At 38.9% G+C, this 17,917-nt stretch overlaps 2 protein-coding genes across 2 annotated transcripts; one reads left to right on the top strand and one right to left on the bottom strand.

Moving 5' to 3' along the window:
• Positions 1-3,248: 3,248 nt before the first annotated feature.
• On the top strand, positions 3,249-6,297 carry LOC109243450 (probable sodium-coupled neutral amino acid transporter 6). The gene is made up of 5 exons (XM_019410385.1): positions 3,249-3,673; positions 4,866-5,006; positions 5,111-5,314; positions 5,405-5,873; positions 5,971-6,297. The coding sequence occupies exons 1-5, from the start codon at positions 3,295-3,297 to the stop codon at positions 6,095-6,097; spliced, it is 1,320 nt and encodes a 439-aa protein (XP_019265930.1). The 5' UTR covers positions 3,249-3,294; the 3' UTR covers positions 6,098-6,297.
• Positions 6,298-7,109: 812 nt separating this feature from the next.
• Positions 7,110-8,309, bottom strand: LOC109243440 (F-box protein At5g07610). The gene has a single exon (XM_019410373.1). It carries the CDS (start codon positions 8,307-8,309, stop codon positions 7,110-7,112), a length of 1,200 nt encoding a protein of 399 aa, XP_019265918.1.
• Between the last annotated feature and the right edge of the window lie 9,608 nt (positions 8,310-17,917).

The raw sequence follows: 17,917 nt of genomic DNA, 5'->3' as shown, positions 1-17,917 counted from the left end.
TTTTTTTGGATTAACATACTTGTCCTTGACTATACTAGCAATTACACCCGAAGTAGCTTGACGTTGTGTTAAGTATCTTTCACCATAGCCGCATGTGTGATTATTATTGTAACTTCTCACTTTGAATATGTTTGCCTTGAAAACGGCAGAAGATTTGAAACTCCAAGCACAATTGTCATCCACACACATAAGGTGATACCTAGGATTAAAGATCATTCAACTTCTAAATACACTTGTATACAAAAACATAACTACATATATACTAATTTTAATACCTATATACAAATATATACTACTTTATACATATTTATACATATATATAACAGAATATACAATTATTTACATACCTTGTTGCGCTTGATCTCTTCACCTTGAATTGGAACCTCTCGCGTACAGCCAAGTTCTTCATCACACTGACAACTGTCTCTTTATCCTTATAAACTTGATCTTCCTCAACAAATTCGTTCAATATATCATCTATTATACCCGTGTTTTCACTAAATTTCGTGTTTTCAATAAATTCGATATCAATAATCTCAGTGCTATCAATTGTGGATATATCTCTAGAATTTGAACTTGTAGCAACCAAACAGCTGGAACTTGTAGCAACCACACAACTAGAACTTGTAGCAACCAAACGATTATCATAAATCTCTTTCACTGTCACAAACAAGGGATATTCAGTGAAATTCAAGTTTTTCTTCTTTAATTCGATATACACCTTAACACCTGTATCGTTGTAAATCAGGATCGATGGCAAACCAACATTTGGGAGAAAGTTAATCTCTATTGTATTTAACTCACTATCGATCCTAATTTGTTTCGAAATAGCTGCAACTAAATTGTTGTAGCTGAATGTCGACTCGATTATTACACAATCGCTGACGAAATTGATAAACTTGTTTTCTTCCCATTCACCACTATGAAGAACGTAAACTGGAAAAATCTCCATCGAACAAAAAATTGAAATCAAAATTGCAGCAAAAATGAAAATTGTGCTGATTTGCAGCAAAAAAAATTCACTTTTCGTTTTTGATTTGCTGTTAATTCGAGACGAAGAAGAAATTCTAGGGTTTTTGGAGCTGCATTGATCGCAAGATCTCGTTTTTGTAGTATTTGGGGAAGAAGATTGGAAAGAATCAGAGAAAATCCTGCTAAAACAAAGAAAATCCCGCTTCTTACTCCCAAAAAACGGAAATAACGTCCCTTTTTTCGGATATGGGCCTCTAATTTTTGGGCTACTCAATTGTAAATTGAAATATGGGCTATAAAGTTGAAAAGGAGGCAACCCAGTTGTTTTAATATGAAATTTTCCCATAAAATAAAATATATATAAACAGATCTCAATACAAGCACTATAAACTATATATAAAGAGATGCTTCCATAAAATAAGCAAAATGTCTGACCCTCAATCAAATTAAAGAGAATATCAAATATTTTTGCAACACAAACAAAAATTATGATGGAATGTTAAGTATTAATTGATTTTAACTATAAGTCCTAAATTCGAGCTTAGATATGGAACACTTTATTCCTACATAGTCGAATATCGGATTAGGATAAAAGAAAAAAAATAATATTTTATAGATTATAATGACTCTTTAAATAAATCAATAAAGTCACTTTCCTACATTATTTTTAAGAAGCTTACTTAAAATCAAATTGCTTGAAGACGTGATTTGTGACCTCAATTAAATCCTTTGAATCACGATTTTTCGGTTGCTTATCGTCCTAAAAAAACCAAGTTCATGGTGCCAAACAAATTAATACTCCCTCTGTTTTAATTTAGATAGCATATATCGAAAGTTAATTTGATTAAACGTTGAGTACTCTACAATTAAAATTTAAATATTCAAAAATTATACAAAAAATATTACTATAAGTTGCAATTTTTCTCATGTCAATTTGATTAAAAAATATTTTAAAATGTTGGACAAACTTGATATAATTTGACTCTCGATAAGCGAAATATGTTATCTAAATTAAAACGGAGAGAGTAATATCTTTCAACAAGTGACTTTCCTACATTAACTTAGCTATACACAAAAAGGTTAGTAGGAGAAGTTTAATTGGACTATAACTTTTCTAGATTAACTAGTGGCGTGCTCAATATTGTTTTGACTATTCTTTTTGTTTGGTAATAATCATAGTGCTTGACCACGTGATTTGTGATCGTAATTGAATCCCACGAATCATGTTATTTGTTTGTTCATTATTGTCCTCAAGTGGCTTTATTATATTTAAAAATAACAATAGTAATTGTTCATGTAATAGCAGCTGTTGAGTCCATAAGAATTAATCCCCATTTTTTCATCGGGTCCGAATAAAGGCCAAAGATCTTGAGCGACCGATGAAAGTATCACCAGCTAAGGCCCCTAAATGATCGCTCAGTAATAAAAGGAGGTAGGGATGCATAGCAAAACAGCTAGAAGGTTGCTTAAAAGCAGCCACGTTGGGGACAACATTTGAACTTGCAATCTTCATGTCATGAGCCTGATGATTCCAGGGCTTCTGCTCGTGTGAGCTTGCTTACATTGCTGTTGGCTAAAAGAGGAGGATTACGGTATGTTGACAGACATGATAAACTCTCACTACAGGTGCTCATTCGTAAAAATAAAAATAAATAAACACAGTTACTAACTTAAAAGCAAAATAAATTATTTGTATAGTGGATTAAAATTGCCTATTATAACATATTAAAATACGACATTATACACTTTGTCAATACATATAAGTTAAATCTTTCTAATCCTTAGGGGTTGTTTGGTTGAGAAATAATTTATCTTATGATTAATTGTCCCAGCCTCCCATAGGGATAAAAAAATACTACAATTCCAGAATAATAATTTCGGTATTAGTTATACCATGATTTTAACCCTACCAAATATGGGATAAACTCATCTCAAGTTTAATCTTGAGATTCATTATCCATTTATCCCTCGTGCCAAACGAGCCTTTAGTCCTTACGGGCCATGAGCTGTAATTAGAAAAGACCCATTTCTCCCATAATTGCGTCCACGTACATTTAATCTATCTAACCGGTCGCTATTGCCGCGTCCATATGCACCTCTCAAAATGTCTAAACTAAATCTATCATCCTCACAAAATTTCCAACTTTACCCCTACATACTATACTCATTATGAGTAATCATTCATTTGTACCTACCAATGTCTCACACCCTTTTTCGTAAATTTACAAAATTAGTCAATTATTGTTACACTCTTTAAAAAACCAGAATATAGAAACATAAAAACACAACAAAATCAAGAATTCTACATTCATTGTCTCTGAAATGGCTCCGGCAAAAAATGATGCTGGAGCTGACATTCCTTTATTACCAAAGACAAAATCTAATACAGAGGAAAATCAACTACTGATTTTGAGAGCAGTTTTTAATGTTTCAACAAGCATTATTGGTGCTGGAATTATGTCTGTTCCAGCAACTCTGAAAGTCTTAGGTGTAATTCCAGCTTTTATATTGATTGTGTTGGTTGCTTTGTTGGTTGACATATCGGTTGATTTCATGTTGAGGTTTACGTATGCGGGCGAGTCATCGAAAACTTATGCTGCATTAATGAATGAGTCTTTTGGAAAGATTGGTTCTGTTGCTGTACAAATTGCTGTTATGTTCACCAATCTTGGTTGCTTGATTATGTACCTTATTATTATTGGTAAGTATAAATTTAACTTCTTGATTCTATCACTTTGTTGTTAATGTGTTTAATATGGTTTGTCTTAATTAAGCAAATCATATCTGGCTTTTCATCAGCCGAGGGTCTATGTGAAACTGCCTCTCCACCTCCACGAGGTAGGGGCAGGGGCGGAGCTAGAGCGTCGGGATCGGGTTCGGCCGAACCTAGTAGCTTTAGTTCGAACCCTGTATTTGTATTAAAAAATCTATTTAATATGTATAAATTATTAATTTGGAACCCAGTAACTTAAAACGATTTCAATCCCGAATCCATAAGCTTGAAAACCTGGCTCTGCATCTGGGTAGGAGTAAGGTATGCATACAGAGTACCTTCCCGAGACCTACTTTGTGGGATTATACTGAGTTTGTTGTTGTTGTATATCTGACTTTTCATCAACTTCTAGAGCCAAAAACTATTTGGTTCTTTCCTTTTTTAGTTGAAATCAAAGTAAAAGCGAAATTAGTACTGTCTCTGTCCCAATTTATGTGATAGTGTTTGATTGGGCACGGAGTTTTAAGAATGAAAGAAAGATATTTGAAACTTGCGATCTAAAACAAGCCATTATTATTTGGGGCTGTAAATTGTCCCAATTTATGTGATAGTGTTTGATTGGGCACGGAGTTTTAAGAATGAAAGAAAGATATTTGAAACTTGCGATCTAAAACAAGCCATTATTATTTGGGGATGTAAATCATCTCGTTAAGGGTAAAATAGTTTGAAGTTAACTTGTTACTAAATATAAAAAAGTGTCATTCGTTTTGGGAGTGAACTGGGACGGATGGAGTATATATTTTGGAGTAGTTTGAGTCTGAAAAGGAAACCATGGGACTGATTAACAGTAATTAATTGTTGAATGATTCTGTAGATAAAGAAAAATAGAGCTTTAGTAATGTTTTGTACATTTTTTGTTGTTGATAACCGTGGTGTCCACGCCAGCTTGCGCGGCACCTCGACTAATTTCACATGATGCCTGCTCTCTCCCATCTATCTGTACATGTTAAATTACCTGATTTCCCTATTTCTTGTTTTTTGGATTTACCCTTTTTCTGGAGCTTTTTCTAATGATTTTCTGATGCATAACTAAAGTTGAGACATATGCTTAGGAATTAAGTTGAACGGAATTGAGTGATTGATTCAACTGGTAACAGTTTCTGTTATTTTCTATGAGCAGGAGATGTTCTTTCTGGACAAGGAGAACATCTTGGTGTTCTACAAGAATGGTTTGGGATTCATTGGTGGAATTCTCGTAATTTCGCCATCCTCTTCATTGTCTTGTTTGTTATGCTTCCTCTAGTCCTCTATCGACGCATTGGTTAGTACATATACCTTTTTTCTGCTTGTCCTAGTCGATATATATGTGTCCGAATCAGTTAAGAATTGCTGACATTTTGTACTATGTGTGGCGCGTGATTGCAGAATCGTTGTGGTTGAGTTCAGCATTAGCAGTTCTCCTAGCAATTGTATTTGTTGTCATATGTTCAGTAATGGCAATTATAGCAATCCTAAAAGGGAAAACAGTAAGTCCAAGAATGTTACCTCAGATGGATCATCAAACATCTTTCTTCAACCTTTTCACCGCCGTCCCTGTCATTGTTACAGCATTTACATTTCACTTCAATGGTAAGAAGTAAGAACTCTACATTCGTTTCGATTCTTGTTTAGTTTTATGTTAACTTTGATGATGAATGTGATATTATAACTTGTCTGCAGTTCATCCTATTGGAACTGAGTTGGGAAAACCAGCAGCTATGTCGTCCGCTGTCAAGATTTCATTAGTACTATGTGCAGCTATCTATTTTTCAATTGGCATTTTCGGGTACCTTTTATTCGGGGATTCAATCATGCCAGACATACTTGTAAATTTCGACAAATCTTCTGGTACTTCAGCAATCAGTTCAATGCTAAACGATATAGTTCGATTGAGCTATGCATTTCACCTAATGCTGGTGTTTCCTCTCTTGAATTTCTCCTTAAGGGCCAATATAGATGAACTCATATTCCCTAAAAAGCCTATTTTGGCCTCTGACAACAAACGTTTCGTGTCTCTTAGTTTGGTTTTGTTGGCGTTCTCATATATAGCGGCCATTTTTATCCCGTCTATATGGTACATTTTCCAGTTCATGGGATCAACTACTGGTGTTTGTCTTGCTTTCATATTTCCAGGTGCAATTGCCCTAAGGTATCGATCTTTCTCTCACTCGTGTTTACTCCTATAGCGATTTTAAGTTATTTTCGTTCTTTTATTTGTGCTAATACATCGATTTCTTGTTTGGCAGAGATGTCCATGGTATATCTTCGCGAAAAGATAAGATCATTGCAGTGATCATGATTGTTCAAGCAGTTGTGACTAGCCTTATAACAATTGCTACTAATATTTACAATATGAGTGGAAATAGTTCATAGTTTCTTGCTTGTCAATATCATTTTTTTCATTTTTCATTTTTTTTTCATAGATGAGTTTGTTTGTATTCTTAGGATTGAGGCGTAGCTGTTATTGTTGTTGTCAAGTTTGTCTGTAATTCTTATGTAACACTATCAAAATGTCCAGCATTTTTTTTTTTTGTGAATACAAGATTCAGCCAAATTTAGGATTAACAAGTTCATTTTTCCGTATGTACAAAACAAAGATTCATTTCTGAACATCCTTAAAGCTGAAATGCCACTCATCAGAAAAAGGGCAGCCCGGTGCACTAAGCTCCCGCATGCACGGAGTCTGGAGAAGGGTCGGACCACAAGGGTCTATTGTACATAATCTTACCCTACATTTCTGCAAGAGACTGTTTTCACGGCTCGAACCCGTGATATCCTGATCATATGGCAGCAACTTTACCATTTACGCCAAGGTTCCCATCAAATGCCACTCATCAGACATCCATAAAATTAGATGTCTGATTTCCTTTGTATTAAGAGGAAAAGCATACCTTTTCTTTTGGTTTCCCACCCGGTGTCCGGTAACCGCATTGGAGCCCGACTATGTTCGGATTCGCGCCGCGTAGGCCCCATTCGGGGAAAGCGCTGCCTACCAAGGATTTTTCCATACCTTCCCAATGAACAAAGTGTATAGAAAAATGCATGAAAATTTCCCTCTTGGTAGGAAAACAGAAACCATGCATCAACAACACTAGGATTGAGAAAAATATTTCTCTGGTTTAAACAATAAAAGAGATGCTTAACAACAACAATAACTATAAATCTGGTGTAATCTCACAAAGTGGAGTCTGGGCGTGGGTAGAGTGTACGCAAACCTTATAATCTCACAAAGTGGAGTCTGGGCGTGGGTGGAGTGTACGCAAACCTTATACCGACTTTAGAAGAGATGCTTAAAAATATACTAATATCTTCTGTTTCCTAGTTCTCTCCAAACAACACATCACGCACCTTATTTCATATAGTATTTCAAAATTTAGCAATTGATTCAAACACAACATAAAGACTCAATATACTCAAAAGCACCAGCTGCACTAAGAAAACAAACTTGTTCATCTCCAACCTCATCATCACATAGCTTCTCATAACTCTTGCTTACAAGATTGTACCTTATCGCCTTACAATCACCAGGAATTCCCAGTACCATAAATGCATCCTCGTCTCGTCTACCTCGAACGAGAGACAATATCGCGAAGTTATAGTAATCAATTTCAAAAGGATCAAGATATGTATTAGTCATCTTAGGAAAAGCAGTAGCAATAGGATGAAGATCAACCTTGTACTTAACAAACCATTCAGAATAGTCCCTTTTCATCTCATATACATCAAACTGGATTTGTGGATTAGAAAGTTGTATAAGGTGCAAATGATCACAAGATTCCCCGAAATAGCTAATGGTTAATGATACGTAGTTATCGGGCACAGGTAGCATTGGCATTACTCCTAAACTCTCAAGATCGATATTGTAACATAAAGAATTCAAGTTGCCAATAGTACTAATCCAATGAATTGATCCATTCCAATAAACTCCTTTGCTAAAATTAACATCAGCGATAAATGGACCGCCTGATAATCTCCAGGGACCTGTTTCAGATGAGTAAATTTCAATCTGATAATGCCGAGGAGACGACACTGAATCGCGAATACAAATTACTTTATAGTGAGGAGACTTGATAGGGTCAAAAGCTAAGCTTAAACCATGAATCTTGGAATTTTCAGTTCCAAGAAATGATGTTGGCAGTGTTGTGTAATGTTTTGTAGTAGGGTTGTAAACATAGTAATTTATAGGTTGACGAATTCGGTTACTGCAACAAAGTAATAGTCCATTACAAGATTGGAGAATAGTAATGCCAGAAGGGTCCTTAGTAAATTTGAGTTTCTTGAATGGCGGCTTTGTGGGATTTTGGCTATTAAAATGGATATAATCAAACTTTGGTTTTAAAACAGAAGTAGAGGGCAAGAAAAGGCCTAAAGCAGGATTTGGATTGGGTTGACAAAGGACAGAAAACTGTGGATTAGTAATGAGAGAAAACCAATGTTTGGATACTGTTTTGAAGTAGAGAAGTGATGTTATAGGTAGGTGTAATAAAATTTGAATCAAGAGATCATCAATAGAAGCAACTATTTGAGCTGATGTTGGCTGTTCTAAATCTGCAGTTTTGGGAATCTTGATTTTGAGACCTTGCATTTTTAGTGTGATGGTACTAGTTTAATTTTTTGGTTCTGTAAAAATACAGATGAAGGTATATTTAATATGTACATCTAGGTAAAGATTGCTTCGCAAGTTTCATTATTTGATTAAGCTGGCAACCACTTGTGTATGGCCCTTGACAGGGTCAATGATGTGAACAGATGATCCACTTCTTATCCCCTTATACTTTTCTTGATTTAATTATCATTAGGGGTAGGTAAATGTATATGGTGAAATTGGTTTATCATAAATGCTCGAATGATTACATGACACGTGGAATCAGAGGCAGATGGAAGATGAAGGGACTGAAAACCAAGATCGAGAATAACAGTTTCGGTTGGTATCGGGTAGATCTCCAAGGGAACGCAGTCAACGGAAGCAAACGAATATTTGTCACAAGATGACATTTAATGAAGAATATTTCTCAGTATTAAATATACAGCCGTTGCAGAGAATTTTGGCATTCATGGCCTACCGTTACATATTCACGAATGACCCCCATTATTGTCATTTAAGAAGGGCTTGATCCTAGGATCTTATTCCCTAGGTATAGCTATAAAAAGGGACTTCAAAAACCATTGTAGCACACAAAATCTTTGGCAAAACTTATGCTACATTTTATTCTCAAGCTAAATAATAGTAAAACTCTATTTTTTGTCTAGTATTGTTCTTATCCCAACTTTGGAAACCTTGCTCCCGGAACTATATTTGTTATTTCTTCTGATTTCAACGCTAAGTCTTATTTCATGTAATTAATTTATTATTTTTGGGATCAAATATTTCGCTTGACTATAAACCACGCAACAAATTCAACTGTACCATTTTACGGGTAAACAGTTTGGTGCCTACCATGGGGCTTAGACATCTGCGTAATTAAGTTGATCCTTGCATCTATTACTAACTTGTTTGATTCTTTGTTTCATAGCAAAAATAAAAAAAAAATAGCAGCTAATGATGTCAACATCACACACAACGTTGAGGCATAAGAAAATCTGCCTCAACATGAGGATTGAATCAGTGACACCGGCAATGAGGGGGACGTAGCAACTGCAGTCCATGGCGGGCAATATCCCCTGCATGTGCGGGAGACAGCTCTTGATGACGCAGAGGACATGCATGTTGCGGAAACAGTAAGGATCTTGAGAGAGCAGCAAAAGACCATCATGGGCCATCTCTCAAGGCAAGACCAGGTCATGACAGAACTAAAGTAGGCATTGTCAAGCACTTCCAACAATGCGAATGGTAAAGGACTTATTCTTCCTGGCGCTCCCACGAATCAAATAGCTCAAAGAGTTGCAACACCCGAGGGGTGAGGTCGGCTTCGACGGAGCCGGGGGGTTCATCAGCGGATCCGGTAACGACAACGACAATGATCCCTTCAAAACCGAACTCATGAGATTCATAAGGAAAATGAACGAGCGAATGGATCAGAATGCGAAAGAGTTCGATGCTCACGTGAACCAAATTCTAGGAGCACCACCAGTGTTGAAGGGCCCGAACTCGAAGAAGTATACTCAATTGTCGTTCAAACCGAGTGCAGCACCAGAATTGATACCGAAACGGTTCAAAATGCCAAACATATCAAAGTATGATGGGACTTCAGATCCTCAGGAGCATATCACAACTTATACAATGGTGGTGAAAGGAAACGACTTGGCCCAACATGAGATTGAGTCGGTTCTACTGAAGAAATTCGGAGAAACCCTCACGAAAGGGGCCTTGACATGGTATTCGCTTTTACCCGAATATTCAATTAATTCTTTTGAAATGCTCACAGATTCTTTCATCGAGGCCCATATTGGGTCTAGGAAGGTCCAGGCTCGGAAGGTGGGAGAGTCCGAGTTGTTGCATGAATTTGTGATTAGGTTCCAGAAAGAAAGGATGTTGTTATCGGCCGCGCCAAATGAATGGGAAGCTAAGGCATTTATTAAGGGTTTGAACCCGAGGAGCTCCGACGCCTCCCGAAAGCTGAAAGAAAGCCCGCTCGAGTTCCAAGGAACCACAAGGGCGGATGTCCATAACCGTTATGAATTAAAGATAAGGATAGAAGATGATCAACTCGGGTTCCCAGTATCAAACAAGGGTCGGGATCGTGAAAAGAACAGGGATAAATGTAAAGATGATTTTGATGCAGATCGACGATCTTCTAAGGGTCGATGTTTTCCCTATGAGAGTTCCGAAGGATGCGACAACACAGGGTTCCGGTCAGTGGATAGGTTCGCCCCTGATAGATTAACTGACCGCGGCCGAAACAACAGGTTGTTGCAGGACAAAGAGGTATCGGGTTACTGGCATTCCATTTATCCCAGACTCTCAGGGTATAATTTCACTATCAACGTAGTGGAGTTGGTATCGGCAATGAGAAACATCAAGGAAGCACGATTCTCGAGGCCGATCATATCTGATCCCAGCTAGAGGGATCCTAATTTATGGTGCGAATATCATGGGACTCATGGCCATCGAACTGGGGACCGCTGACATCTGCGCGAGGAGGTGGCAACGCTGTTGAAGATCGGCTATCTTAGGGAATTCTTAAGCGATTGGGACAAGAACAATTATGGCCGCAGCTCAAACAACGCAGAACCCTCGAAGATAGGGGAAAACCCTCATCAACTAACTATCAATATGATTTTTGGGGGGAATGAGATCAACAGTGTAACTTTTTTGGCAACCAAGAAGACAAAGGTATCAGTGACTCATAGCAAGAGACTCCGAGAAGTCGCCGAAGACGTCATCACCTTCACAGAAGAAGATGTCACTCGACTTCTTCTGTCCCACAACGATGCCCTGGTAATTTCTCTTAACGTTCTAGATTAAACGTGTTTTTGTTGACCCAGGAAGTTCAGCCAACATCATTCAATGGAGAGTTCTGGAATAAGCCAAGCTAACCGGAAGCATCATTCCGACAACAAAGCTCATTGTTGGGTTCAATTTAGCAAGTGTGACAACCCGACGGGAGATCTTGCTGCCCACGAATGCCGAAGGGATCACAAAGACCACCTTATTTGAAGTGGTGGACGGCGACATGGGCTACAACATAATTCTCGGCAAACCATGGTTACATGAAATGAAGGCCGTACCATCAACATATCACCAACTGCTGAAATTTTTGACTCCGGAGGGAATCAAACAAATAAGAGGAGATCAACCGGTAGCAAGAAAAATTAACGCGGTATTAATTTCCAGCAGCAAAGGGAAGGAACTCAACACATAGCAATTATAGGAACCGAAACCTGCTCCCATACCAAGCGAAGATAACAAAGGGGAGGAGTCGTCGGAATCACACCAGGTACCAAGATATTTTCAGGTATCGGAAGAAACAGACGCGACCAAGTTCACGGCAGAAGAACTTGAACAAGTGGCTTTGTTCGAAAAATTCCTGGAGAGAAAGTTACACTTGGGAACAGAACTCAACCCCGAGCTCAGGTTAGGATTTATTGATTTCCTTAAAACAAACGTTGATTGCTTCTCATGGTCGCATGCAGATATGGCAGGTATCCCGTTAGAGGTAGTCGTGCACAAGCTAAGCCTGGACCCAAGCATCCTACCGGTAAGGCAAAAGAAGCACCCAATAGCCGAGGTCAGAAACAGGTTTGTTAAAGAAGAGGTAACTTGGTTACTTGACACCTGTTCAATCCGGGAGGTAAAGTATCCCGACTGGCTAGCTATGTAGTTGTAGTTCGAAAAAAGAATAATAAATTTTAAATGTGCATAGATTATAAAGACTTGAATAAGGCATGCCCAAAAGACTCGTCTCCATCGCCAAACATTGATCAAATGATTGACGAAACAACCAGACACTAGTTGATTAGTTTCCTCGATGCCTATTTCGGGTATAATCAAATTAAGATGAACCTGAAGGATCAGGAAAAGACTTTGTTCATAACGAACATTGGCACATATTGTTACAATGTGATGCCCTTCGGGTTTAAAAATGCCAGAGCCGCTTACTAGAGGCTCGTGAACAAGATGTTTGGAAAACAAATAGGTAAAACAATGGAAGTTTACATAGATGACATGTTGGTCAAGTCTTTGAATGCAGGTGACCATTTAAAATACCTCCCGAAAACCTTTGATATGATAAGGAAGCATAACATGAAACTCAACCCCCAAAAATGCGCGTTCGGGGTTAGCTCCGGTAAGTTCTCGAGTTTCTTGTTTTCACAAAGAGGAATCAAGGTAAATCTCGACAAGATCAAAGTAATCGAGGACATCTCGGACCAGCTGACAAGCGTGAAAGAAGTCCAAAGGCTAACCGGGAGCTTGGCCGCCCTAAGCAGGTTCATTTCTCAATCTTCGAAAAAATGTCATCACTTCTTCTCACTTTTGAAGAAGAAGAACGACTTCGAATGGGATCTAGAATGCTAACAGGCCTTAAAAGACCTGAAACGTTATCTATCAAGCCCTCCGCTACTATCAAAATCGGGGGAAGGCGAACAACTATTGATATATCTGGCGGTCTCGGAGGTAGCGGTAAGTGTCGTTCTAGTCCGGGAGGAAGAAGGTACGCAATCTCTTAACTATTATGTTAGCAAAATCTTGTCAGGAGCGGAAACTTGTTATCCGCACCTAAAATAACTGGCCTTAGCTCTCGTAGTCGCCTCTCGAAAGCTTAGGCCTTATTTTTAGTGTCACCCGATAACCGTTGTGACAACATTTCCCCTGCGAAATATCCTTCATAAACCTGAGTTGTCGGGTCGGTTGGCCAATTGGTCAGTAGACCAATGAGTTTGATATTGAATATAAGCCCAGGACTGCGATCAAATCGCAAGTTTTGGCCAACTTCGTGGCCGATTTTCAGTCCCGGATTACTGCCTTTGGCCGCAAAGAAGCGGTCATGGTATTAGAAACGACATCAGGAGTTTGTACCCTATTCACAAATGGAGTTTCTAATGTGAAAGGGCCGAGATCAGAGTGGTCTTATTCACGCCCTCGGGAGAAACCTTGAGGCAGACCATAAAAACTATCCGAGTATAAGGTTTTGATTGAAGGACTTGCAATGGCTTGGCGGCTTGGCTCCGAGGTCATCGAAATCAAATGTGATTCCCAACTAGCAGTAAATCAAATATATGGAATCTTTGACACAATGGAGGAACGCATGCAACAATATGTGATTAAAGTTCAAACTTTGCTCACGCGGTTCAGGGAGTGGTCGATCACCCACATCCCGAGAGAAGAAAATGTAGAAGCAGATGCATTGGCCAATTTGGGTTCGTCCACGGAGACGAAAGAATCATATTTCGGTAACGTCATCCAACTTATGCATTCGGTACTGGATCTGGACGGTTATTGTGAAGTAAATACAACCAACCTAGTCTGGGACTGGAGGAATGAGTTCATTGATTACCTTCAGCATGGCAAGCTGCCCGAAGACCCGAAGGCATCCTGGGAACTTCGCACCAAAGCAGCTCGCTACAGCCTCTGGGGGGGGGGCAGTTATATAGAAGATCGTTCCAAGGCCCGTTGGCCCAATATTTAGGAGCTTCGGAGGCAAACTACGTCATGCGAGAGGTCATGAAAGAATTTGCGGGAATCATTCTGGTGCAGATTTGTTGGTGCTAAAATTGGTTAGGGAAGGGTATTACTGGCCCCGGATGAAGCAAGACGTGAAGGCATTCATTTAGAAATGCGACAAAGGTCAGCGCCATGCATAGTTAGTGCATCAACCGGCAGAACTCTTACATTCTGTATTATTACCATGGCCATTCATGAAATGGGGGATTGATATAGTTGGGTCGCTGCCATGGGCTCCTGGAAAGGTAAGATTTCTTTTAATTTTAACTGATTACTTCACTAAATGGGGTGAAGCTTGTCTTTACCAAAAGATCGGTGAGTGTGAGGTGGTCGATTTCCTGTGGGAAAACATAATTTGTCGGTTCAGAATATCAAAAGAGATTCCTGCGATAACCGACCACACTTCATAGGCTCCAAAGTAACAAAATTTCGTGAAAACTTGAAAATTAAAAGAATTACATCTTCACCATACCATCCGAGCGCAAACGAGCAGGCAGAATTAACCAATAAGGTGATTATTGAAAACCTCAAAAAGAGGTTGGAAGCAGCGAAGGGCAAGTGGCCCAAAGAGTTACCGGGAGTTTTATAAGCATACCAGACGACGACCAAGTCAAGCAAAGGAGATACACCTTTCTCTCTCATATATGGTGCAGAAGCTCTGATCCCGGTGGAAGTAGGAGAACTGACCTTGCGGTACTTCAGAATGGATGAGGAAGCAAATAATGAGGTAATGCTAGTCAAACCGGAGTTGCTTGATGAACGCAAGGACTTGGCACACATAAGAATTGTGGCTCAGAAATAAAGGATGGAAAGATACTATAACCGAAGGGACAATCTTCGCTACTTTAAAATGGGAGACTTGGTTTTGAGGAAAGTGACTTGGAATACCACGGGAGCTCAACGCAGAAAAGCTAGGGCCGACGTGGGAAGACCCCTATCGGGTTTCAGCTGTCACCGGGAAGGGATCATACGAACTAGAGAATCAAGATGGAGTCAAATTGCCGAGCAACTGGAATGTGACTCTCCTCAAAAGGTATTACTACTGACGGATCCTGCTTATACTGAAAGTATGTGCTGCACTCTTTTTTCCTTCGACCAGATTTTGTCCCAATTGGGTTTTCCTGGAAAGTTTTTTAACGAGGTAGCAATGGAAATCATACTATGAAAGGAGCATCGTCAGCAAAGTTAAGAACCTTAAATGACAAGGAACTGAAACAACAAGCCACTAGGGGATGGTTAGATAATGTTTGGCTCGATGGCAAAGTTCCTAACGGGAAACGAAGCTTGCCATCGAATCAATGATTATCCAACCGTTCACAAGTGTTTTTTCCTCAAAGGAGCAAGACTTCCAGTTTTTCAATTTGCATTCTTCGCATTCGAACACCGGGGGAGGGGAATAGTATAAGAATACAACAACTTGATTGCCACGCAAACCAGGACTGGGAGACTTGGGAACAATAATGTCTCATTGGGATCGAGGACTGCATAGTTAGCCCCATAGAAATAAGTTGTACAAATTAGCCTGACGTATTGGCAATTTCTTTTCTTTCAGCAAACGAATGCTTATGTACTTTTGAAGATAGAAGGAACAAAATGAAATCCTTTTATTTTTATCTTGTTTCTTGTCCAAACGATGAATTGATTTTATCGTTTGAAAGTTAACTTAAAACTTCAAATGCTAGTGCCGGAAGGAATATGAGACATCCTCTTCAAGAGAACCGTAAACATAAGAGGGTCCTCTATTATGAAATCCTCACAGTAAAGGGTTGATTCTGGAAGAATTTATGCCCGGAACCCAAAAGCTATCGGAAGGAAACACACCAGAAGCCTTACTTAATTCGACGCAAAAAGAATGAACTTTGCACAATACTTAAACAACAACAACAACAACAACACAATACCCAGTCTTATCCCACACCGTGGGGGTCTGGGGAGGGTAGTGTGTACACAGACCTTACCCTTACCTTATGAGGATAGAGAGGTTGTTTCCAATAGACCCTCGGCTCAGGAAAGCATAAGCACCACAATAACAAAAATATAGACAAGAAGGGACAGTACCAAAAAGCCATATAAAAGCATAATAAAAACAACAAGATAATAAGGTAATCAACAATGAAAAAAATAACGGTTAGTCATAAAAACCTATTGCCCACAGAAAGCGAGACTGCATGCCAATTACTGTAATGAACACTCTAGACTACCTACTTTACTACCCTAATCCTCGACCTCCATACCTTCCTATCAAGGGTCATGTCCTCGGTTAGCTGAAGTTGCGCCATGTCTTGCCTAATCACTTCTCCCCACCTCTTCTTTGGCCTACCTCTACCTCTCCATAGGCCCTCCAATGTCAACTTCTCACACCTCCTCACCTGGGCGTCTGTGCTCCTCCTCCTCACATGGCCAAATCACCTAAGCCGCACTTCCTACATCTTGTGCTCAATAGGGGCCATACCCACCTTATCGCGAATAACCTCATTTATGATCCTATCTAACCTGGTGTGCCCGTACATCCATCTCAACATCCTCATCTCTGATACCTTCATCTTCTGGACATGAGCGATCTTGACTGGCCAACACTCAGCCCCATACAACATCGTTGGTCTGACCACCACTCTGTAGAACTTACCCTAAAGTTTCGGTGGCACCTTTTTGTCATATAAAATACCGGAAGCGAGTCTCCATTTCATCCATCTCGCCCCAATACGATGTGTGACACCTTCATAAATCTCCCCATCCCCTAAATAATAGACCCAAGGTACATAAAACTCCCTCTCCTAGGGATGACCTGCAAGTCCAGCCTCACCTCCCCTTCCCCCCTTGAGTGTCTCCACTGAACTTACACTCCAAGTATTCTGTCTTGGTTCTGCTCAACTTAAAACCTTTTGATTTCAGGGTTTGCCTCCACACCTCTAATTGCGTGTTCACACCGTCTTGCGTCTCGTCAATGTCACACCCCATATTTTTGTACGTGAAAGTATGCCATAAGTAAATTGATGGAAGCTCGAAAAATGAGATGTTACACCTCGCATTTTTGTATGTTAAAGTTTCGTCGTAAGTTAATCGACGTAAGTTCGGGAATGAGATTATTTTGTGATTACAAAGCATTATGCTATTTCAAACACGTGATGAGTAAATTTGAAGGAGAGAGGGTAAGAAAATCGAAGAAAATGAGTTTCGTCGAAGTTTGGCAATTTGGAATAAAATATGGTCCAAGCTATAATACCCCGTATTTATGGACTAGTGTCATACAAGGTACCACATGACCATAATAGTAAAGATATATAAAGTGTGTTAAAAGTGAGTAGTATTTTAAGTAATTTGAGATAATTCTTAATTATATGGGTAATTGGTTAATTACTGGATAGTGGGAGATTATCAAGTTAATCAAGATAATAGTAGTTAATTAATGATGATTTTGGATAAAGCTTGAACCCCATTAACGTGGCAGCCAAAGACTTTAGATAAACATGACTCTTGAATTCACATAAAATGTGGTAGAACTTGGAAAAGTCTTTGGCCAACTAAGCCACAAGTGGGTCCCACATCCACTTAGTAAAAGACTTCTCAAAAATCAAGAAAATGATGCTTGAATCAAAACACAAAGGATTTTAACGCTAGCAACATGAATTCAACGAGATTTCATGAAACAAAAATTCCAACGAGATTTCTTAGCACCTTAGCAACGTGAGATTTTGCAATTTTAAGGGAGTATGGTGCAATCTTTCTCAAGAATATCATACCGATTTTTTCCCTACTTCGATTCGCTGTTATGTGAATTGCCGCAATTGACGTGTGTTAGAGGGATTGTCAAGAGAATCGGCTCAGGTATGTTAAGACTAAGCCCTTCCTTCATTTTGGCATGATCTCGTAACTACATGAGTTTGATAACGAGGCATAAAGGAAAATTCATATTCCTGAATTTGTGTACATTTTTCTAGTCTCATAAGTTACAGTATTCTCCCTTATCGGGACCTTATATTCAATTGAGTATTGTCTTCTTCCAGTCAAGAGAGCAGAGGGTATATATTATATATATATATATATATATATATATATATATATATATATATATATATATATATATATATATA

Source organism: Nicotiana attenuata, unplaced genomic scaffold (assembly GCF_001879085.1).
Source record: "Nicotiana attenuata strain UT unplaced genomic scaffold, NIATTr2, whole genome shotgun sequence".
Lineage (NCBI taxonomy): Eukaryota > Viridiplantae > Streptophyta > Magnoliopsida > Solanales > Solanaceae > Nicotiana > Nicotiana attenuata.
Note: the sequence above shows the minus strand (reverse complement) of the source record. Positions and strands in the feature narration are given on the sequence as shown.